At 42.9% G+C, this 23752-nt stretch overlaps 1 protein-coding gene across 3 annotated transcripts in view; it reads left to right on the plus strand.

The window, feature by feature from the left end:
• The window catches only part of PTPRB (protein tyrosine phosphatase receptor type B), a 105262-nt gene extending 100038 nt beyond the window's left edge, over positions 1 to 5224 (plus strand). For all 3 annotated transcript variants that reach the window (XM_037049449.1, XM_037049450.1, XM_037049451.1), the window contains 2 exons: positions 2289 to 2409; positions 4255 to 5224. In XM_037049449.1, the coding sequence (XP_036905344.1) occupies positions 2289 to 2409; positions 4255 to 4277 (144 nt within the window). In that variant the 3' untranslated portion in view covers positions 4278 to 5224. The remainder of the gene's footprint in view (positions 1 to 2288; positions 2410 to 4254) is intronic.
• The last annotated feature ends 18528 nt before the right edge of the window (positions 5225 to 23752 follow it).

Raw genomic sequence — 23752 nt, forward strand, 5'->3', positions numbered from 1 at the left:
AAAAGGATCTTTTGTGACTGAGGTTCATGTATTAGACTCTGTCTACTTTTTGTGAATGAAGTGAGAGGCCCATTAACAACCTGAAGGTCTTAGTAGTAATCATTTTCCAAAGAACATTCTATTGGGAAAAGAAGAATCTCTATTTAAGACAAGGCAAATTAATAAATATTAACTGGTTTCAAAGCCCATGGTGGATCATTGTTGAAGAATTTCTTAACATAGAGGTATTAGAGCTCATTCACCACTGAACACTAGGTGCCAAAATTGTTTAATATCCGGAGAATTGAAATGTGGATCGTGCTCTGGATGGGAGGAAGCAAGAAGGCGTCCATCTATAATCTGATGGACTCATCTTTTCAAGATGAGAAAAGGAAGGACCCTGCCTGTACTAACAACCATTTTCAAGGTGGTAGCCTCCCTGGTTTTCAAGACGGAGATAGCATAAAACCCTCATAATGTGTGCGCAAGAATCGTGAGCAAAAAGGCAGAGAATCGTTCATATTAATGCGGGACTCATTTATGATTGTTTTGTTTCTTCAAACGGTGCTGGTGATTTCACCAGACCTGCATGATGAAGTCCCAGGAGTAGATGACTGAGCTAGCATCCAGTCGGGAGCAGCACCTTGTGAACAATACTTGTTCACTTTTAAAGATAGCTGGTGACAGATTATCTTATGGTTTCACCTTGTGTCTCAAACCTTTGAAATACTGTAAGGTGGACTACCTTGATCATAGGGGTCCATCTAGTTGACAGCAACACAAAGTTTTATACCCTTTTGGGGAATAAAGGTAAAGGATGTCAGCTGTAGAGGAGATCTTTGCCCCCTAGTTTGATAGGTGGAGAAACCAAGATCCTCAGAAGCCTCATGACTCAGTTGAGATGAGGCTGAGAGCCCAGCGCCCCTCACATGGTGTGTGCTTTCTTCCCAACTTCATCTCTCCATGGAGCAGTCGCTGTGTCATTACAAGTGCACAAGCCCTGGCTGGTGTGGATCAGTGGATTGAGTACCAGCCTGAAAACTGAAAGGTCACTAGTTTGATTCCCCATCAGGGCACATGCCTGGATTGCATCCAGGACCCCAGTTGGTGGTTGTGCAAAAGGTGACCAATCCATGTTTCTCTCCCTCTCTTTCTCCCTCCCTTCCCCCCTCTCTACAAATAAATAAATAAAAATTTTACCAAAAAAAAAGGGTTTGCACAAGGCCAAGCACTAAGTTTACAGGGACAGGGACATACATTACCCTATTACAGAGCTCAGCTGGCGGTCAGAAATGGGGCCAGTGAACAAGTTGAGCCTCCTGTGACTGAGCTTCTGTTGTCTGTGGAGGGCTTTGTGGTGTCCTCATAACCACCAAACACTGACTCATCTACACTTGTTTCCATTTTCAAAGTTGGTAGTTCTCAGAGTTGACAGGTGGGTCTGTCGCCATTGTGCAACCCTCTGTAGTTCTCTGCGTCAGCCAATGTCTCTGAGATTCTCCTATGAGCCAGAATCGAATGCTGAGAGAATCGAGATGGATAAGACACTGAACTTCCCCTCAAAGAACCAATAGTCCAGTGACATTTATTGTACACATCTCCTTTTTCTCTCTATACTCCCAAAAGAAAGGAAATAAAGCAGCAGAATACATGGTGAAAGGATTTTGTCATTCAATAATGCAATGCAAGTAAGATTTACCTAAGAAAACTGGTATAGTGGAAAAACATTTGAGGTCACACATTCAGGATGAAATCCTAGGGTTCCATTTCTTAGCTGTGTGACCTTGGAGAATTTACTTCACTTAGATGTATGATTATATCTACTTCACAAGGTTATCAAAATAATCAAATGAAATAATTTACATAAAATGCATAGGACAGTCTTTGGCATTCATCCATCTATTTAATAAATATCCGTGGAGGACATACTATATGCCAGAGACAGTAGTGGGTCCTCACAAAACATACTGTATAACTACGTGTGCACCTACGAAAGAATGAATAAACACCACCTCTCTGCCCATTACCGCCATTTGGTCTCAGTGGTAATACAAAGCAGTCACTCTTCTGTGTACTAGAGACCACTAGTGAAGTGATGATCAAGAAACGTGCCGAGTCTACGGCCATACCACCCTGAACGCGCCTGATCTCGTCTGATCTCGGAAGCTAAGCAGGGTCGGGCCTGGTTAGTACTTGGATGGAAGAAATGTGTTGATGACATAGCGTCTCACTGTTGTTTTGTGAGAATCTTCACCTTTTTTGTACTTGAGCACTTGCCCTCCCCTGACATGCGTTCTGCCTTTCCGTAGTGTCAGTACGTATACCTGCATCAGTGTGTGAGAGACGTCCTCAGAGCAAGGAAGCTACGCAGTGAACAAGAAAACCCCTTGTTTCCAATCTACGAAAATGTGAATCCAGAGTATCACAGAGGTAGGAGCTTACTTCACTAACTCACACGTTAATTTATCAAGATGTGATTGATGTGGAAACCATTAAGGGACCCCAGCTCTTCCAGCGTGCACTCTCTGTTTCTCCCTCTACCCGAAGGCTTGAGGGATGGGCCCTCGGCGGGTGGCAATGGGGCAGGGAGACGGTGTGGGGAGGGGACGCCCACCGTTAAGCACGACTTCACTGCTCTCTCTTCCTGCCCGGCCCAGGATGTCCTCTATCACAAACTTTGCTTCGCATTTCTCGTCTAAACGCTCAGGCTCAGTGCCAGGGAGGATGCTTTGAAATCACAGCTGGGAGTTCAAATTACAAACTCCCTTTGTGTAAAATCCGTGTGTACCAGGGTCTTTAATGTGTTCTTATCTGGTCACCTAGTATTTCTACAACCACCTTAAGTACTGAAAAACTTTATGCTTGAAGCTTTTCATAGTTAAAATGTCGAGTGAAAAACCCTAAATGTTTAACATTTAGGGTGGAGGACTAGGTATACGATGGCATATCCACTGTATAGAATACAATGCAGTCATTAAAAATGATATTTTGGGGATATTATAATAAACATGGATATCCTTAAAAATAATTAAGAAAAGCAGAATGTAAAACAAATAAAAACAACATGTGGTGGTGGATGGGGAAGACTGGAAAGAAATACACCATAATAGTAAAACAAATTTTTCTGAACAATAAAATAACACATAATTTTTCTTTCATTTTATGTGTTTCTTTAAATTTTCTAGAGCAAGCCTGCAACGTTTTTTAAATAAAAAATTCAGGAGGAAAAAATACATAAACTTTATAAGGCACTGCTCTGATGAGACAATATTTACTTGACACACAGGCTTGTAAATTTGAAGTTACATTCCATTAGTTATTTATTGCCACCTAGCAAATCATCCCAAAACTCAGCAGTTTAACTCAACATTTATTAGCTCACAGTTTCTGTGATCAGGAATTTGGAAGGGGCTTAGCAAGGTGGTTCTGGCCCAGGGCCTCTCACGAGCTTGCGGTCCAGACAGCGGCCATGTCCGCCTGCCTCTGCAGGTGCGGCTGGGGCCGGAGGGCTCACTGCCAGGGCGCTTGCTCCCGCAGCTGCTGGCAGAGGCTCAGTTCCTTGCCACAGGGACCCATAGCCATGTGTACATTGGGCCACCTTTTTCTGGACAAAAATTATTTCAGAACTATTTTATCTCCATTTCTAAAAGATCTTTGATTTTATTTAGTTCTCTGCACATCTGTACCCACTCACCTAGTCAGTATGTAGTGGTAAAGTGTTGGTAAGTTGTAAAGCACAAATACAGAAGACGACAGCTATTTAAAGGAGTCCTTTGTATATCAGATAAACCTTTTGTAAATAATTACTCCTTAATTCATCTGTATAGTAAATTGAGGTTTTGCATGTCAGATCCTTTGTCTTGTTTTGACTTGTTTGAGAGTCTTTTTTTCCCCCAGGAATAATCCTGGTTGCTTCTGAAGGAACCTGATGGTGGTATAGTTAACTTCAGGCGTCTGAAAGTTAGGATTCAGGTCAGGCTGTAGAACTAACTGGGATTCAGTTGTGTGATCCTGAATGGTCTCTGCTGCCTCTCTGGGCCGGCAGGCTCGTCTGTGTCTGTGAAACCCCAGGGTTTGGACCGGAATCACTAGGCCTTTACAATTCTAGATGGTTCTGAATGGAATGACCAAGCCCCCCAAAGGGGTCATCTCATCGTAAACTATACTGAGTTTTAGTCATTTTCACTAGTCTTTCCCATGTGTAATTTTCATACACAGAACAAGCAAGTGGGGCACACCCGGTACAGTGCCTAATCACAATGTCCTTCCTTTCAGATGTGGGCTATTCAAGGCATTGAGAATGTGCCCGAAGATATCCTGGATAAAAGCTATTCACCGTGTGATTTGTTTTTTAAACTCACTTTATGCTCTACAGAGGTGCCAGCTATTTCTATTGATACTATGTATAATTTATTAATCTGGAGAATTTTAAAGAATTTATGTAATTTAAAAGTAACAGATATTATTGTACATAGTTGTATTTTGTAGTTTCTTCTGTAAATATGTATTTTTTCATAATGTTTAATATTAAGCTTTATATAATGCTATTTTCCACACTAAAGTGTTCCCGGGTTGTTCTACATAAACAAATCCAACCTGTATGACAGGACTGCTGTACTAGGGGGTGGGGTAGCCGCAGAGGCGACTCCTGGGGCCATGCTTTTTACCGGTGTTGATATTCACTGAACAGGACAAAGGATAGGGCTGGAGAGAGCATGTAGTGTGCTGGCTTCGCTGCTTGCAGTCCTGTGAATCTTGGGCTCCAAAGATGATCCGAACGCTGCTTGGACAAACAGGACAGTCACAGAAAAGACTGGGAGGAGGAGGAAGGGACTGAGTAGCACAAAAGGTGAAGGAGGTGGTTGAGCCTGAAGTAGTTGCTCTCTCCCTTCTTCCTGCCAGGGGTCAAGCCTGGGGCCTGCAGTGTGAGTCCAGGCTGCAGGGTGGAGGGTGGCAGTAGAGAGGGATGCAGACAACAGGGGCTCATTCCTTACATCAAGGAGAATGCCACCTGGAACCCTGACTGGAAATATAGTCAACATGCAAAGCACCATCCACAGTGACAGGAGATGATGTCACGGCATTGTGGGGTGGAGGGCACGGCACATGCCCTGACAGTAATGGATGTGTTGGTAGAAGTATGCACACTGGTCTTTGTCTCGTTTCCAGTGGGCGTACTCCTGGAAAAGTCAAAATCATGCCGGTCATACTGGTTTTTCTATCAGAAGATTATAGTGGCAGATTATACTCCTGATCAAAGGACCCAACACCAACATTTTTATAGAAATGTTCACAAAGATCTCATTCAATTAATTTAAAAATAAAAAAAGAAAGCTCAGTGGTGCTTAGTATAAAATTTTCCAAAGGATCCTTTTAGTAAATCATTGAGGTCAAAAGTCACTACATGTTCTACCAAGTTCATCTTCAGGATTTGTGCCTATTTTGACTACAATAAATTCCAGTGAGTCAAAAAGTGGGCATTGCCCTCATCAAGGTCCAGTCCCAAGGGTCTTCCTGGGGAAAAGTTGAGAGGCATCTGGATGGAATTCTCATGGCTACCTGAGAGATGAGCCAGGAATGTTGGCCTTTTCCTCAATACAAATTTCTGTGTCATAAACTAAGAATTAGAGATCAAGTTGGGTGACTTCACAGCTTCATTTGCAAAGTATATGTTTTTGCCACACACCGTAAAGTTCCATAAGTACTATAATGGGTGCAATGAAAATCATTAAACATATCTAAACTAGTTATTTATAGTTATGGAAAGCCGCACCCAAACCAGGAAAGTTTCCAGGTTTATTTGAGATTTATAAAAACAGGGAAAAACTTTGTAGGAATGAATAGGGAGAGTACTAAGAGGATTGCGGGTCTCCCCAGTTTCACTGTGGTCAGCACCTTCGTGAAATGACAGTGTTAGGCTTTGATTCTGTTTCGGTAGGTCTTCTAGAAATGAAAAGGAACAACATGAATGTAAGTGTGGCAGCCATACCAACGGGGAGGAAATACAGGTCAGAGATTTATGGCATGTGGAGTCTATTTGGAATAAGGGAATAACTTTGCCTACATTGAAAGGTAAAAGCAAGAGGAAAAATAAGCAGAATTTTAGACTAATGTTGCTCGACACGAAACACATGAATCCACAGAGAGACAAATTCATGTTGGCTTTTTCTTCATCCAGAAAACTTTCACTGAGTGCCTGCAACCTGCTAGGTAGTGTCTAGAAACTAGATGTTTCTGCTGACATAAAGAATGCTTCACAATAACCAAGTTAGGGTTCCTGTGACCATTTTCAGTTAAGCCTCAGAGAGACAGGGAGAGAGCCAAGCCAGGCCAGGGCAGCCTTCCAGGGGCCACACTGGCAAGTAAGTGTCCATGCTATTTCCACAGCAAACCGCTGCATCTAGGAAAGAGATCAATTCATTGCACAAAGCAAGAATTGAAACGGTAACAACCTGCACACCTGTAGCAGTAGATAACACTCACGCACCCTGGTGTATCTAGGGTGGAATCAGAGTTGTGGAAATGGACATGACAGGGAAAACTCTACGTCCTTTTGGTCTAATCCAGAAAATACTTATTCTTACCCTCCACCTAATTTTAAATTTCCTCAGCAAGAATTATTTCACGAACTTCCCTCCTGCCACCACCAAAGACTAAATACATAATCTAGTCTATCTATTAAATTTAGGAAGGGGGAAAACATTCAGCCCAATTGGCTGTATTTTAATTTAATTCCATCCTAGGTTATATCTCAGTAAACACTCCACTTCCTGTCATGCTGGGCATCCGGACTGTGCACCTGTGAGGTGCACTTTAATCATCCGCCTTCAAAGTGCTTCGGAGTTATCGACTCTCGAGAGAGGCCCGGCTTGCATCTTAATAATTATTTATCCAGGTTCTTTAACTCCTTTAATCTCTACTCATTAAGTCAATTTTGTTTTATCATTCAGTTGTTCTCTGGACAGCAGCCAATGTTTCAGCTCTTAAGTCAGATTTTTAAAAAAGACTTACCTCCCCCTCTGGGCCTGCATGTACTTGTCCTGAGTAATTTAATGTTCCTTAGAGATGGTGAGGTCCTAGTTTTTACTATTTGGTCCCTGCTTCCTTTTGAACATGTTTGCTTTCCCAGTGTGTTCATTTTATCTCCACATATTCATTAGTATTTTGTAGTCTTTTCAGGCTCCATCCAAGACCACTTATAAACACTAAAATGACCATAGCACAGACATTTGGGGTCCAGTTTTATTTGGGAGGACCTTTAATTAATTTTTCATTATCTCTTGGAAGAAAGCCCAAAATGACATGTGAAAATAATGTAAAACTGCTGAGCAGGTGTCCAGCAACACAAAAATAGGCCTCATATGTTAATACTTCACCAGCTGATTCTCTTGCCTTAGTGTCTCAGGAAGCAGCTCCTTATTAAACATTCTTCTTACCTTTCGCAAGAAGATTAACCGCTACATACTAAGTCCGCATTCACTGGACTTTCTGGGTGTTTGAGGTTGGAATCCTGAAACCATAACCTGCCAGATCTGACAGTGAGTGGTAGGGTCTGCGCCCCAACTCTGGAGTCCTCCAAACTCAGGTTCACACAATCACACACATGAGCCAGAGCGAACTTGACCTGGTAAAAAACAACAGGTAATGAACTACTTGATTGAGGTAGCAGTTCAAGAACTTGCCAGGTTCCTTTTCACTGAGGAAATGATCAGCAGGAACAGAGTGGTGAGAAGGTGGCCGTGAGCAAGGCCGCAACCCTCCCTCATTTCTGAAGAGTGAGAGCCGAGAAGGCTCCTCTCAGCCCACCTCCCCCAAGCTTCTGACTCTTCTTGACCCAAGACTTCAAATCACGTCAGGTGTCCAAAGAATGTTTCACGTAAAAGGAAAATCTGTAAACGGTGACTGCCAAATACAAGTGACATGATGCAAAGTGGGGGAAATAGTTGCAAAGATCTAACCAGACAAGACATCATCAGAAAGAGAAAACGGCAGCTGTTCTGTGCGTCCAGGCTGTTGTGTGAAAACCTCCCGCATCTCTGTTAGGGCCTGTTACCCTTTGGGAAATGAATTCACTTTGATCGCGTTGGCCAGATGATTTACCTGACTAAACTGTTGAATTGATTCCTTTAGCTTTGTAAATTGACCAGGTGTTTGACTCAATTGATTGGCTTTGTAATTCTGAACACATTGGTTTAGATTTTGGGGGTGGATGCGGCCTTTGAAAACGTTTGGCCCTTTTACTTACAGTGCAGTGTCTCATTTGATGCAGACACAACAGCACAAAACTGTTCTGCCCTGAAAATGTTTCTAGCAATGGAAATATTTATGACCCAAAGAATACACTTCGCTCGTAGGGAGGCCCCTCCCGGAATAAATACATGCAATATAAATAAGAAGGCATTTTGTTGTTCCAAAGGTTGTCTATATAGATACATTCATAAAATAAGGAAACTGTTGGTGAATGTTCCTAGAATGGAGCTTTAGGTCATGGAAATAAAATAAATCACTTAACAAATTTACCAACGATTATTTTTATAATTTATGTGCCAATGTACATGACCTTATATTAGATACCAAAATAAGTTGTTCAAAACTGTGAATAATGTCCGACAAATGTAATGTGTCCTTTCTAGAATATTCACAAGAAAGGTTAGTTATGGCTGTTTTCTGCCTTAAGTAATTTCTTTTAAGAAATACTATTTTTACCCTAAGAGTTAACTTTCCTTTATGTTAGAGATGTTGTATTTTAATGGCTGAGTAAGTAGATAAGCATCTCAACAAGCAAGGAACATGTGCAATTGTGGCTTTAGGAGCCTGCAGTAGAGTTGGACAGTAATCCATCTGTAAACTAGAGGCAGAGACTGCACTGGCCTGCGTGCAATTTCCTAGTCCGCCACGCCGACAACCAGGTGCACCGATATTCTTGCCTGAAGAGTTCTTGATCTCTGCTCTTCCAGAGAGACTCATCAGGCTTATCAATTCTGCAGGGACAAAGACAAAACCTTTAATCTCTCCTCCTACCTTGTAGAAATTAGTGAACAGCTCATAGATAAAGAACATATACTTGTTGAGTGGAAATTGCTCCTGGCCCAATACTTTGGGTGCTAAGTAGTCAGTATCTGGTAACACTATTGCCCATGGACGTTCATCTGACTGTTCCTTGGTGTGTGTGAAGCTTAAATAAGTAAGGTAAAAAATCCAGTAACTGAACTTATTATGTTCTAATATACAGCACTTTTATGGTTTTAATATCATGTATGCTTCCTCTGCAAATCTGCTTATTTAAAATGGCAGTAGGTGATTCTATTTTTTCATACTATAGTGCCTCCCCCACAATGTTGTGTTTCTAACCAACTCTATTTGAACAAAGAAATTCATTAGCCTTTCTATTTAAATTATGTATTTGCTTAATATATTTTCATATTTGTAACTGTGGTCAAAGATTCTATATGGTATCTTGCAAACCTTCTCAGCAGTACAGGAATAAATCGCTTTTTATTCAAGGAAAGGGTCCTGTCTTCTGTTCACTTGTTCCTCATTTATCAATTTCTGCCATCCTTCTGCTCAGGAGAAAGGTCAAAAACTGACTGTTTTTAAATGAGAAAAATTTTCTAGGTCGTTATTATAAAGAACACAGTTGTCAACCTTTATTCCTGTGAGTGCTGAGTTGGCTACCTAGGACTTTATGTACATAGAATAGACTCTCAGGTCAACTGAATTCTTGGTTTTGGTTCTTCAGTTCATTAGCAACTACACTGTCATCGATTCCTCACAGCGCCCGTGTATTCTCAGGGGCGCTGCCCCGCCAATCACCGTGAGCCTGGTGGGTGGCGTGACGTTCCTTAAAGAGCTGCTGTGCCAACTTCTGGGATTACTGTCTCGCCCTTTTGCCTTTTTCATATTTCAGTTGAAAAACCACTGCCCTTCACAACTTCAGTACTTCATTTTCTACCGCTTACAGATTTATTTATTTTCTAAGTACAATAATAGAGTTACATATTCAATCAAAGCAATCTTTTTTAATAGTTTCTGAATTCAAATAATTAGGTTAACAATTTGACCTCTGAGGCTAGACTTTGTTTTTCCAAAGTAGTGGTTTGTTTCACGGGATTTCCTCTTCAAGAATAAGAGCCCTGGCCAGGTAGCTCAGCTGGTTAGAGCGTCCTTCTGATACACCAAGATTGTGGGTTTGATCCCCGGTCAGGGCTCACACAAGAACTAACCAGTGAATACATACATAAGTGGAAAAACAAAGCCATATTTCTCTCTCTCTCTTTCTTCCCCATTCTGCTCTCTAAAATCAATTTAAAATTTGTTTAATAAAATACTGCAATTTGAAGTAATCACGTAGTAATTTTGCTGATACATCCTTCACAATCATAAAATGTTAGAGCTGGAAGGGTCACTGCGGGGATGAACAATGAAAAAAAACCAAAGCCCAAGTTTAAGAGTAATGTAGCACAATAGGACAGTGCTGGAATTTCACCTGGTCTCCCTATTATTCACCAGAAGGACCTGTCTGCATCTAAACACAGACAAATATGAAAGCTGCTCAGAAGCCAGTGAATGCAACAGCCATCTCCCTCCCAGAGATAGAACCCTCAGTAGAACTTTCAGCATTTGGTGTGATTATGGTATCCCTCTTATTTTTGCATGTTGCACGTCTGAAAACATGCACTTGTTAAGCAAATATCAGAGTGAATTTTATATTTTATTTTAATTAATTTTTTTTTTAGAGAGTGGGAAGGGAGAGAGAAAGAAAGGGAGAAAAACATCAATGTGTGATTGCCTCTCATGTGGCCCTCACTGGGGACCTAGCCTGCAACCCGGCATGTGCCGTGACTGGGAATCAAACTGGCGACCCTTTGATTTGCAGCCCGGGCTCAATCCACTGAGCTACACCAGCCAGGGCCAGAGTGAATTTTAGAGTCAGGCCTTAGCAAAAGTCATCACAATGTTAAAGCTGAAATATTACTGAATAGAAAAGGAGAGAACATGATTTTCTAACATAATACTATTATAAAATATTCTTAAAGTTAATGAAACCAAACCAACTAAAATCTGGAAGAGGTTCTACAACTAGATTTTGAAAAAATGGACAAGGCATTTGATGTTGACAATAAAAAGAGCTTTCATAACTGAAGGGTAAAATCTAACTAGCAAAATTCAAGCTGGAGTAATAGGGAAAACCATGCAGGAAGAGTTGATCCTGTGTAGGCATTAACGAGCATTTACCATCTCAACAAGGTCACTCTTCCTAAACTATCTCCCCAACCCAGTATCTTCCAAGGAAAATTTTAGGGATACCATTATTGTAGAGAATGATTGATCTGAGGAGAACTTGGGTAGAGCTTTTTTCCCTGTGGTTTATTGTAATGATGCAAGAACCTCCAAGTAAATTATGTTAATTGAATTTATTTCCTCTGCTTTGGAGTTCTTGACCCCCTAAAATAATTTTGTATTATTTTAGCCTTTAAGAAAGAGCTAGCCACAAAATATGTTCCCCGTCTCTGCTGCCCTGCTACAAGCCTTTGGTGGCCAAGAAGTTGCTATGTCCTATGGCTTGCCAAGGAGCTAAGGCCAAGAACAATAATAGCAAAAATCAACAACAAAACACTGGCAATACAACTATAGAAACAAAGGGAATTAAGAGTGGCAAAGTTCAAAAACCAGGGAACATTCCTGAATTCAACTTCAATCAGAAAATACTATTAAAGCGGTATAAATTAAAGTTTTAAGCCATATTTCATTCCTAAAGAACTTTCCAATGACCCCAACCCAGTCTTCACCCAAGCAGTAGATGTTCCTTTCCTGCTCATGACAGACGGCTAGGGAAGGGGACAACGGTCTAATGGCAAAAACAACGTGTCGGCAGTAAATAAAGCTGAACTGTGACAGAAGAGGCATGAAATGAAGGACCTGCTTTGGTGGAAGACTGTGAGGAGAAGACAGTGGGGCAATAAAAATGAAAGTTGAGAGCTAGAATCCGTAGGGGCTGCGGAGAGTCTCCCATCCCTTGCAGTAGCGACGTCCCCATTGAACCTAAGAAGAAGACATTCTAAGTCCTGCACAAAGAGCTATACAGAAGGGTAATGCATGATTAATCTTTAGGATGGTCCCTAAAAGTTGTAACATTTGGCATCTCTGGGCCACAGTGGGAAAAGAAGAGTTGTCTCGGACCACATATTAAATATGTTGTGACACATAATCACAAAAAAATTCATAATGTTGTAAGAAATTTATGCTTTTGTGTTGGGCTACGTTTCCAGCCATCCTGGGCGGCATGTGGCCCATGGGCCGCAGGTTGGACACCCCCCGTTTAGACAGTGCTTTTTACTTTTGAAAAGCATCCAAGGCTATTGTCTCTTTGCATGCCTTCAACTGCCGTACAATACAGATCAGTGGATGTCCCTGCTGTAGATACGGAAGTAGAGGCACCGAGAAGACCAAGGCAGTGCTCAAAACTCAGCAGAAGAGTAGGATCAGGAGCTAACGCGTGTTAAGTGCTGTGTACTAAAGGTTTGATATTTATCATCTGATTTAGTCCCTCACACACCCTGGTTATTAGACTTGCGTGGAGATACGAAAACCAAAGCTCAGAGAGACAAGCAGTTTGCCAAAGTCCACACAGTGCCAAAGGTCAGCGTCTAATCCTTCTGAATTCAAAATATGATTGCATAACCTCCATGCCAGACACTTTTTAATTTAAAGTTTAGTTTTTATTATATTAGAGGCCTCAAAGATATGGAAGTGAACTCCCTCTTGTCCTCTGAGACTGTCGCTGGCCAGGTCCCAAACTTGTCTTCCTCCCCACCGTTACTTCTGCATCTGTAGAGACTTTTTCAATGCCCATGGCATATTACATTAAAATTATTTGTTCTGGCCCTGGCTGGTGTAGCTCAGTGGATTGAGCGTGGGCCTGCGAACCACACGATCGCGGTTCGATTCCCAGTCAGGGCACATGCCTGGGTTGCAGGCCAGTTCCCAGCAGGGGCCAGTTCCCAGCAGGGGATGCATGAGAAGCAACCATACATTGATGTTTCTCTCCCTCTCTCCTTCCCTTCCCCTCTAAAGATAAATAAATAAAATGTTTTAAAAAAGTTATTTGTTCTGATTTCCGTACTAGACTGTGAGCTGATTGAGAACAGGTCCTCCAAGGCACCAAGCACACAAACTGGAGACTGATTCTAGATGTTGCGATAATGATACAGTAGTATACAATACTAACAGAGAAAGTGCCCAACGCCATTCATTGCATTGTAACATATTTTCATTGACTCAGTCCTTCCCAAACCACAATCCTCATCTCAAAAATTGTGAGATGGGAAACTGAGACCTAAGAGGTCACAGCCAATAAATGTCAGAGCTAGGATTCAACTGCAGGCAATTTGACATCAAAGCAGGTGTGCTCAATCAAGTGTGGGTGAGGGTCCTCGGCAGGTACCAGGTACCAGGTACCAGAATCACCTGGAGAGCTTGCTATTGAAACACGGACTGTGGGCCCCATGCATACAGTTTCTAGATCAGTAGATTTGTATTATGCTGCACTGTTTAAAAAAATAATAATGAAGCAAAATTTTAAAAGTTATTTAATCAAATTCTTTGATGGTGATTTAATCAAATTAAATATGTAACCATTTTTCAGAATATAAGTTAGTACCTTCTTCAAAGAAACCAGCTTTAAAGAGGACTTTGTAAAGACTTGAGTTCTCATTTGTAATTGATCTTTTTTCTGGGAGATCTGAGTCAGACAGATCTGGGTTCAGAAACCCCCTCTGACAAGCTCGATATTTGCACCTACTTTACAGTGTGGAAACAGGTCCAGTGAAATAAATAACCTGCTGAAGTTGCTGACTCATCCCCTCCAAAACATCTCTCCTAAGAATAGGCTGAGCTCAGGACAAAACATCCCCTGATCAGCTGATTCCACCACCACCAGCTCAGCCCACTTCCCCACAGCCAGTTCCCTGGAGCCTGTTTATTTCCCTCCAGAAAAGAGCAGCCCCTTTCTGCCTGATCTCTGGGATGCTTGCAGATCTCAAGACTGGAGCATTGTCCCCTTGCAGTGGTCTCCTTACCCCATAAAAATCACTCCCCCACCATCCTGTTTGCAATCATCCTTTCATATAAAGTCTCTTCTTACCTAAATCTGGATTTCTTTTGTATTTGCTACAAGTTGGGGCTTTGCCTGGAAATGCGTGTAATTTGTCACCTACGTGGAATACCAGATATACCCTTAGGTATAATCCAGAACCAGCATCTTCAAACAATAACTGATCCCCCATGAATTACAATTAACAGGAGCTTTGAGGTGCCTTCTTCTACAACTTGTGACTTTCTGGGTTGTGACTGCATCACGGTCTGCCGTGATATCCCAGGGTAAATTTCCCCAGGAACGCTGCTGATCCCCACAGAGTGAGCTCCTCTGAGGGTATACGTTAGACAGGCTGGTTTCATGCTTGTAAATCTCTGAGGACTGATGCAGCTTTCTGAAGCTGATTATACGGAAAGCCCATCCGGGTTAAAAGGACATCTTAAAGCTAATCTTTTCCAAGCAGTTTGGGGATGTTTGAATCTGCTCTGCACCACGGCTGTCCTCACCAAGTGCTTGATGGCACATTGGGAACAGCACCCCATTCCACATTCAGACATCTCCGAGAGATAGTGCTTCCTTTTGCTGATGTAAATATTCTCTGCCTACACCTTCCACCTGCTGAGCCATTCATAATGACCCCCAGACTGTGACCTTACCTGGGAACAGGGTCGCCGCAGTGTAGTTAGCTAGGAAGAGGTCCCCCAACCATCCTGGGAAACAGGGCAAGTCGGTCACACACAGTGCTCATAAGGCTCCGCCCCACCTTTGTGCACTTCAAATGTCTTTTGCCAAAATGGGATTTATAACTCATAAAATTTAAGCAGTACTTTTTGAGTTTTAAAAAACGTGAGGTAATAGTTTTCTTATATTGACGAATTGGCTCTTCCTACAAAATGAGTCATTTGAAGTGGAACATTAATTTAATTAAGCAACCTGGTCCGCACGGCTCTGAGAGAAGTGCATTACTCCGTCCCTACACGGATCATCTCCAAACAGTCCTGACACTCGGTTAGAGCAGTGGTAGCTGAGGCCTCCTCCTTCCCTTCCCACCCGGCTCTCAGACCCTGCGGGGAACAATGCCCCTTTGAAGAATGCTCAACGTGAGAGTCCACCGGGCCCCCTTATCCCACCCATGCAGAGAGAGAAATTGTTGCCTGAATCTGAGATTCAGCGGAGCCACAGATCAGAGACGGGGTCTTCGATGGGGAGAAGGGGCGCGAGACTGCACGTTCAGGTCGGAAACAGCCCACAAGGCCAGTAGGAACCGCAGATGCGTCATGGCTACGAGGCAGAGCTAGAGGAACTCACTCTGCTCTCCCAGCGGCGTTTTACAGCTGCCCACGAGAGCCAGACGTTCCCTTTTCCGAGTCGGTTGTTAAACACAGCCATTATTACAAGATATAAACTTACCACTTTACAAATTATATGAAAAAGATCTGTCCTAATTACTCACAACTCATCACTTCCTAATCATTGCACCACGTTTACTACTGTCTGCTCCCGAGGCTGCTTCTGGACTCCTCCGCAGGGGCCAAAGGGCCGCAGGGCGGCGCGTTACTGCGCGTCTCGCCCCGACTTGGAGTTGGCCGAGGTCACACTGGTGCCTGGAAATCAGCCGCGGGGCTAGATTTGCCCCACGGAAACCAGCAAACGCTGTGAGTTCAGGGCACCCCTCCCACCCCTCGCTGCGTGTCAAACATTTACCAGCACACAATTTCCCATCAGCAAACCTTTCCGCCTCGCACCCCTAAACATACACAAACACCGCACCCCGCTCACCCATCAAGGAGGGAAGTCACCCACCTCGTCATTTCATCCAATAACGATAAAGGGCACGGTAAATATCTCTGAAGGGGTTTTTTTCCTCTCGCCTAAGCACTTTTATTTTGACTTGGAAGATTTTATTCACACATTTATACTTCATCTGTTTCCTCTTTAAATTTCAGAGTAGATTTGAATTTTATAACACAGAGTTGGCATTTTAGATATGCTGTCTCAGAAAGGAGGATGTTAAGAACGGATGCAGGTACTGCGGTGTTTTGGGCGTCTCTGGGTCTCTGAGGTGTGAGGCGTTTTGGAAACCCTCCTCTGGTGTCCCCCATTCCTAAGTGACCTTTGACATCCATGGTCCTGGTGCCCTGCGATTACACCAAGGTTTGCTCTTCCAATTGTATGAATCTGATAACCTAAGATTCCCATCCTTCAACACAAGCCCACCCTAAACGCTTTTAACAGGTTGTTAGCTTTGTTCATTGGGGAAAGTGGCAGAAAAGGAAATCTCAGTTATGAGGGGCAACTATTTTTCTCTTCTTGTTATTAAAATCAAATGTCACTGCACAGAGGCTCTCCACTCCATCAGTCCTCCCCAAGAAAAAGTCACCTTAAGGGGACTAAGGAGGACAAATGTGCAGAACTGAATTCTTCCCTCAGCTTGCTGTGGAACTAAAGGGGAACCAAGCAAAAGTGCTGGAGGGAGGAAGAGGAGCTCATGGTTCCCATCAGTTACTCTAGATGAGAAACCAGGGATGACCTAGCAACTGGATCTCCGAATGCAGACACAAATAACCTGGAGTTTGCAGAACGGCCGGAGGCCCAGGAAAGGAGAGACTGGGGAGTCAGCAAGTTGTAATACCGCTCACATTCATCAAACACCTGTATGGTGCCAGGAACTCTATTAAGAATCAAGCATTTTGCATATATTATTTTTCCATACATTATCTTACCAATTACTATAACTAAAAGGCCCAGAAGAGTAAATACTCTTCTCAAAGTGCCTTTACACACTTCCAAGAGAGAGATTTGGATAATCTGGTTAATAATAGTAAATCAGCTTTAAAGAAAGCAAATACTGCTTCATGGAGCCAACAGGATGAATTTTGTGGGAGATCCCAGATAAAACTGTTGGACAAGTAAAGCCAAGTTGGTTAAATTTGTGACACCAGAGGAGACTGTCTTGACAGTTTGGGAAGTCTCTTAGAGAGAGTAAGGAAAGATACTTGCAGGGTTTCAGGATTTGAACTCAAGTGTCTCAGGGCTGTCTTTTTTTTTTTCCAGGGCTTTTTAAGGCACAAAACTTATTGGGACTGAGCCAAGTTCATAAGACAATGGTTGAGAATTAGTGAAGTGGTGAGGTTAAGGTCACGAGGTAAATCCTCATTTACTGTTGTCCTTAATAAATGAGCTTCCCCCCCTCACCCCACCCCGTATTTTGGGGCAAATCCTGGTATTTTGTAATAGAGTCTTTGAACTTCTCTAAAGCGTTGACCCCCTGGGGCATTGTGGAAACAGGTTCTAATCAGTTGCCTGTCACCATCACCAAGTTTATTTCGTTTGACCCTCCTGCTATTCTTTCTGTATGGCATTCAACCTCCTCAAGAAACACTAGAACACTTAAGAGTTTTACAGATTTTGACCATTTTCGTTTGTTTTATTTCCTGCAGAGATCAATCAGGATCCTTAGTTATTTCCAAAACACTCCTCACCTCTTGCCACAGTTGAGAAATCCTGGTGAATACAATGGGTTCTGCCTCCTGGGTGACTGGCTCCCAGATCATTATTCTAGGAGTGACTTGAGATCTGTTTTGAAATATCCCGGCCTGATAATGGCCTGTTTTTGTCTTAAAACATGACCCATCAACAAACAAGGTTAACTCTGGGTATTCTGGAGGAGTTTCTAACATAGTTGCACCGGGCCCGGGGCCATTCTTGGACAGAGGTTAGAAAGTCCTGAGTTCCCCCTCTGGTAGAAGAAGGAACGCAGCAGGATTTAATGCATTGCTACAGAGGAGGAAATGTGCAAGGGAGAAGAAAGTAATAGACCTGCCTGAGAGGGAAGGCTACCTGCTAAGAATACGGTGTCTTTTCAGTGAGTGATAATCATGAGGGTCCACAGTGAGAGGGAGATCCTAGTTAGCAGGAGCCTTCAGTGATTCAGTTGCAGTTAGGAGTTACCTTGAGACTAGGAAGGTGGACGTTAGCCACCAGATCAAGAGAAAAGCTGTAGCAACTTTTTCTCTGATAAATACCATACAACCAAGTCAAAAGACCAAGGGCTTATTCAGATTGTTTATGTATGAATAGGGAGAAAGTTTTAAGATACTTAAGTTGACCTAGAGTAAGAAGATGTTAAAAAGCTCATTTTAAATTAAAAAAATGTCAGCTCATGTTTAATTTCCCAAGGAAGAGTTCTGATCACTGATAACTTGGTTCAATCACAAAAAGGCATGGGAATATTATCTTTTTTTAAAAAAATTGACTTGAGAGAGAAAGGCAGATAACAGTTTGCTGTTCCACTTATTTATGCATCATTGGTTGATTCTTGTATGTGCCCTGACTGAAGACTGAACCCACACGTTGGTGTATCAGGACGATGCTCTAACCAACTGAGCTACTGGCCAGGACCACAGTCATGGGGATTTTAAAATGGTTGGGAACTAACTGCCTGCAGTAGCTGTAAGACCCAGCATCTTCTTGAGTCCAAAGTGTCTGAATGACTGGCCTGGGAAAAACTTTTTAAGATTTTATTTTTTTAGCTTTAGAGGGGAAGGGAAGGAGAGAGGGAGAGAAATATCAATGTATGCTTGCCTTTCTTGCATCCCCCACTGGGAACTGGCCTGCAACCCAGGCATGTGCCCTGACTGGGAATCAAACTGTGATCCTCTAGGTTTGCAGGCCCACATTCAATCCACTGAGCTACACCAGCCAGGGCTGGCCTGGGAAATTTTTGAATGACCTTTAGTCTGTTCAAAGTGAGGGGTTTACATACTTGGGGCAAATCTTGTCCCAAGAAAGAACTTGAAGTTCTTTCTGAGTTAAAACTGTTGAGAAGATAGATGAAACCAAGAAAGCTTAACTCATTTTTTAAAATTAATAAGAGGCCATCTAAATATTGTGTAAAACTTTAGAATTTCAGGGAAATTTCAGGTCTATACTTTCAGGGACTTGTGAAAAAATGTAGGAGGTCATTTCATTAAAATTTGCTGAAGTGTAACTTGGCTAGGCATAGAGTTCGCTAGGCATAGAGTTGACTTTCCCAGGAAGGCACAATCAGAATTAGGGATCTCAATGTAACCTAGGAACTGCTAGAGAAAGCGTGGCACTAATGAGTGAATCTAGATAGAATGTGTGGCCCCATGATGAGATAATATTTAGGTCTGGTATCGAAGGGAAGTACAGATGGCTATTTCATTTTTGACCTTGAGGTCCTGAACAAATCTACATCCCCACCCATGGTGTTCCTTCACTAGGAAGACAGAGTACAAGGACTGCTGCGGTTATGATGGTTTTTTAATTAGGCTTTGAACTCTTGGTTTTAGTCCTTTGTCTACTATTTTTAGAGGTTATTGTGCAACCCTGAATAGCATTTGAATGTGTCAACATGAACCTTGATGTATTCAGTCCAAAAAAATTCTCTAATGTAGGTAGAATTTTCAGTCCATAAGGAATCTGGTATGTCATGAAGATCTTTGATGTGGGTTTGATTTAGGCACAAGAACACCAGTAAATTAGCTGCCAAATTAATTTTAGCCTGAGTTTGAATAGGGGAGTGTTTGGGGCTCTCAAGAAAGAGGTCTTCAGAGGAGCATTAATACTTTTTTGAATTGATTTGAGAGAGGTGGGGAGAGAAAGATTTTTTGTGCCACTTGATTATGCAGTCATTGGTTGTTTTTTATATGTGCCCTTACCAGGGATCGAACCTGCAACCTTGGTGTATCAGAATGACACTCTAACCAGCTAAGCTACCAGCCAGGGCCACATTAACCTCACACACTCTTTTGCACAAGAGATCCCTCCAAATTAAGTTAGCAAGCATAGTGTCACCAAGGATGAAAAAATGTTCCTTGGTTAAAGTCCAAGGGTGAAAGTTATGGGCTGGGGTCTGGAAAGTGCCTTGGGATTATTAGCAGAGCTGCCTGCCATAGAAATAGTTTGTTGAACCTAAGGGAGAAGTGATATTGAAATGGGGTGCAGGGCAAGGGTCCTAAAATTATAGGAGAGATCCTCCATGGCCCATGGTTGGGAGATGGGAGAAGAGAGAGCGACAATACGGTGTTTAAGATACTGTGCATCACTGTGGCAAGTCTCTCCTGAAGGGAAGCTGTGCTGCCACCCAGCGAAAGGTTAGGTGACTTTCAGAAAGTATAGTGCCGAGTATGAGGTCACGTAGGAAGCTCTTGGGGAGCGTTAAAAATAAGGGTGAGCAGCCAAGAAGGGGGCCAGCCATGAGGGTGCAGCCATGCATCCAACTTGAAAGTTGTAGAGGGCCCTCCACCCACGTCCACCATGAGGTCTGGTGTGCAAGGAGTTGCCACGTGGTTTTGGATTAAGACCTGGGGTGAGAAAGAGGAGGCCGCTGGGAAACCTGCCTGGAGAACACGGGCAGCACGGCTGACGGTGCTGGGAATTACCTGCCCAATCAAGCATGGATTCGTGGGGGGGACGCCCGGAATGCTCAGCTGTGACGGGAAATGCTGCCCCGTGGACCTCTGCTGTGCTGAAAGACGGTACCTTCAACTGGCATATCCTGAACCCGGCCTGGGTTGGCAAAAGGAAGCAGGACTCTGTATTTTTGGATGTTTTAAAGGAAGTGGGGTTTAACAGCAGAATTCTGCCATTATTCTGAATCTGTATAATCTTTAAATAAACAACACCTTTTCTTTTTCACTAAATTCTTGTATCCAGAGTCACGCTTCTTGGCGGCAAGCAATCGAAACCCACAGCTGTTCCAGAAGAACATAGGTGGGGTTCTGTAACAATATAACAGTGCCAGGTTTTAAGGTTGGTATTGTAGAGGCTACTATCAAAAAAATCTGCACCCTGGCTGGTGTGGCTCAGTGGATTGAGCACTGGCCTGCAAACCAAAGGGTCACCAGTTTGATTCCCACTCAGGGCACATGCCTGGGTTGCAGGCCAGGTCCCCAGTAGGGGGTGTGAGAGAGGCAACCACACATTGACATTTCTCTCCCCTTCTTTCTTGCTCCCTTCTCCTATGTCTATAAATAAATGAAATCTTTAAAAATATAAAGCATGTTTTAAAAAAAATTGCAAAGCTGTCATTAAATACGTAAAGAAATTTCAACTTGTGCATTTAAGAGTAAATGGCTAAGTGGGTACTTGTTTCCCACTCAGAGCACCTTTTTCGTTCACTCAATCAATTCCCAGTCAGGGCACATACCAGATTTGTGGGTTTGATACCTGGTTGGGGTGTGTATGGGAGGCAACTGATTGATATTTCTTTCTCACATCAATGTCTCTCTCTCTCTCTCAAATTAATAAACACATCCTCAGTGAGAATTAGAAAATAAAATAGTTAAGTGGTTTGATATAGTTCAGTAATTTGTCAGAAGAGTAAACTACCTGAGCTAGTAAATGGTTCCCCATTCATATTGCCTCATAACATTTTGCCCCATTATTTATTCTGTCACTGCGTTGTCTGCCTATCGCTCAGCTTCAGATGAAGACCTAAGAGTGCACCCAAGCTACTGCAGTACACATCCAGAGCACGGAGCAGGTGAGGCCCACAGACTTGCGCATCACCAGCTGAGCCCATTCAGAGAAAGGCAGTGGAAGTGATATCTTTGTCACAACACAAATCTGAACTACGTGGCTTTGGCATTGTAGCCAGGGCAGCCAGCAGTGAGGAAACAGATATTTCAGGATGGAAAACTACACACCCTTGTTATGCTTTGACTAACCATGAGGTAAACCTGTCACCAGCCACAACCTGGAGGGTAGACCTGTAGCGATGAAGAAGGTGGGTGGAAAAAAACCAGAGTGTTGACGGCACGGGCTACTCTTGGCTGTTCTTTGGTAAAGGATTATGAACAATGGTTGAGGTGAGACAAGAACTACCAGGAGTTTGCAAGGAGGTAACACAGCTTGGTCTGTGTCTGTGTTCTGCAGCTGTACTGCTCTGTCCTGCAAACACCAGGAGACGGTTATTCAGAGTCTTTCTCAAGAGTCTCCTTAAGCACTATCCGTGAGACAATAGGAGTCAGCTCAGCAGAAAAGATAAGATAAAGGGTGTTGCTTCCCTACTTAAACTTATTGTTCCAGAGGCTTGGAGGTGGGCATCATTAGATTGAAGGATGGGGGCATGAGCCAAGCACAGACTAATAAGGTGCTGCTGGCTTAAGGATGGTGCGTATTACCCTTTGGCTGTGCTTATTTCCTCGTGAACTAACTGAAAGCTAATAGAGCAAAAACCCGCTGTGATTTTGGTGAAATTTTATCAGCAATGTATGGGCACCCCGCAGATGGACTCCCCTACCCCATAATTTGGTTTGGATGTTTGGACCAAGAACCACACACAGACGGAGAGGGTATGAAAAGGTTTATTATTCACATAATGAGACTTTCTGGGGAGAGCAGGGCAAGTCCCCAGGCAGATTCCCAAATGACTTGACTGGCTTGGCTTTTATGGTCCTCAGGGTGTGAGGCTGGGGGAAGGGCTCCTGCACACAGGCCAGAGCTTTTGCGCTTTGAACTTCCCACCCAGGCCAAAGAAGGAGGCGCCCAGGCTTTCTAACACCCTTGCCCAGGTGAGATGAGGGGAAAGGAAAGGGGAATGATGAAGCTTGAAAACTCTCAGCAAACATCAAAATGGGGTTGGCATCTTCATCACAGCCCAATGAATTATAATTCCGTCCATAGAAGCCTATGCTTGTTTGATTCCTAAGGAAATCTACATCTACGAGTCTGCGCCAGCCTCAAGGGCCTGTGAAAGCTGGGAAGCATCCCTCCTCCCTTCCTCCAAGATGCAGATGTGGCTGTGTCTGACAAGAAACCATTTCTGAAAAGTAGAACTACAGGCCACAGAGGACAAAGGCGAGAGAGCTTTTCCCAGACAGCAGACGGCAAGGGATCTCTGTTAGCCCTGTTCAGTCTCCTCATGGCATGGGCCATCGATGGCTATACACATTCCTGCCTTTTAGTTGAGTCTTCATTCTTGCCTTTTTCCTTTTAGTAATAGAAACTTTACCCTGGAGTTTGAGGAGGACATATGCCCTTCCAGCTGGACATATCTCAGCTTCCCTCGAGGTTGGTACAGCTATGTAGGAAGTAGTTATGGACTGAGCAAAAATGATGACTAAAACTTCCTTAACAGAAAACAGATTGCTCCCAGCTTCCTCTCTTTCTATAGGCTGCACTGTGGATGTGCTCCTTTGAGCCAGCTTTGACCATTATTACCCTTGGGATCGAGAGAACAGCAGGTAGATGAGTGCTGGGACCCCCGGTTACCTTGTGAAACACAGTTGCCCTACACTTCTCACCTAATTCTGGGTGGTTATGGGAGGGCAAGAGAAATTGTCCTATGTGAGGGGTCACATTCTGGGGTCTTAGGTCTTTTTCTCATTTATCCAAATAAAGAGAATTAAAATATCTTCTCACATACAAAAAAAGAGAATTAAAATATTAAGTTAAGCTTCTTTTCCTTTTATGATCTTTAAAATGCCCTCCCCTTGTTCCTTTAGATTTTATCTTTAATTAGTCTCTAATTTAACTGGCTGCAATTTAACTATATGTGACCTCATGAATTCAGTGGGCTTTTCCTCTTTTTCAAAACCCAACCTACATAAAACAGTCATAATCAGTTATAATTCGTTGGGCTGTGAAAACAGTATAGAATGTATATTCTTTGGGCCTAAATATAGGCATTTTGTTAATATAAATGAAAGC

This window comes from Sturnira hondurensis, unplaced genomic scaffold (assembly GCF_014824575.4).
Source record: "Sturnira hondurensis isolate 20B ecotype Veracruz unplaced genomic scaffold, ASM1482457v3 Scaffold0006496, whole genome shotgun sequence".
In the NCBI taxonomy this organism is placed as follows: Eukaryota; Metazoa; Chordata; class Mammalia; order Chiroptera; family Phyllostomidae; genus Sturnira; species Sturnira hondurensis.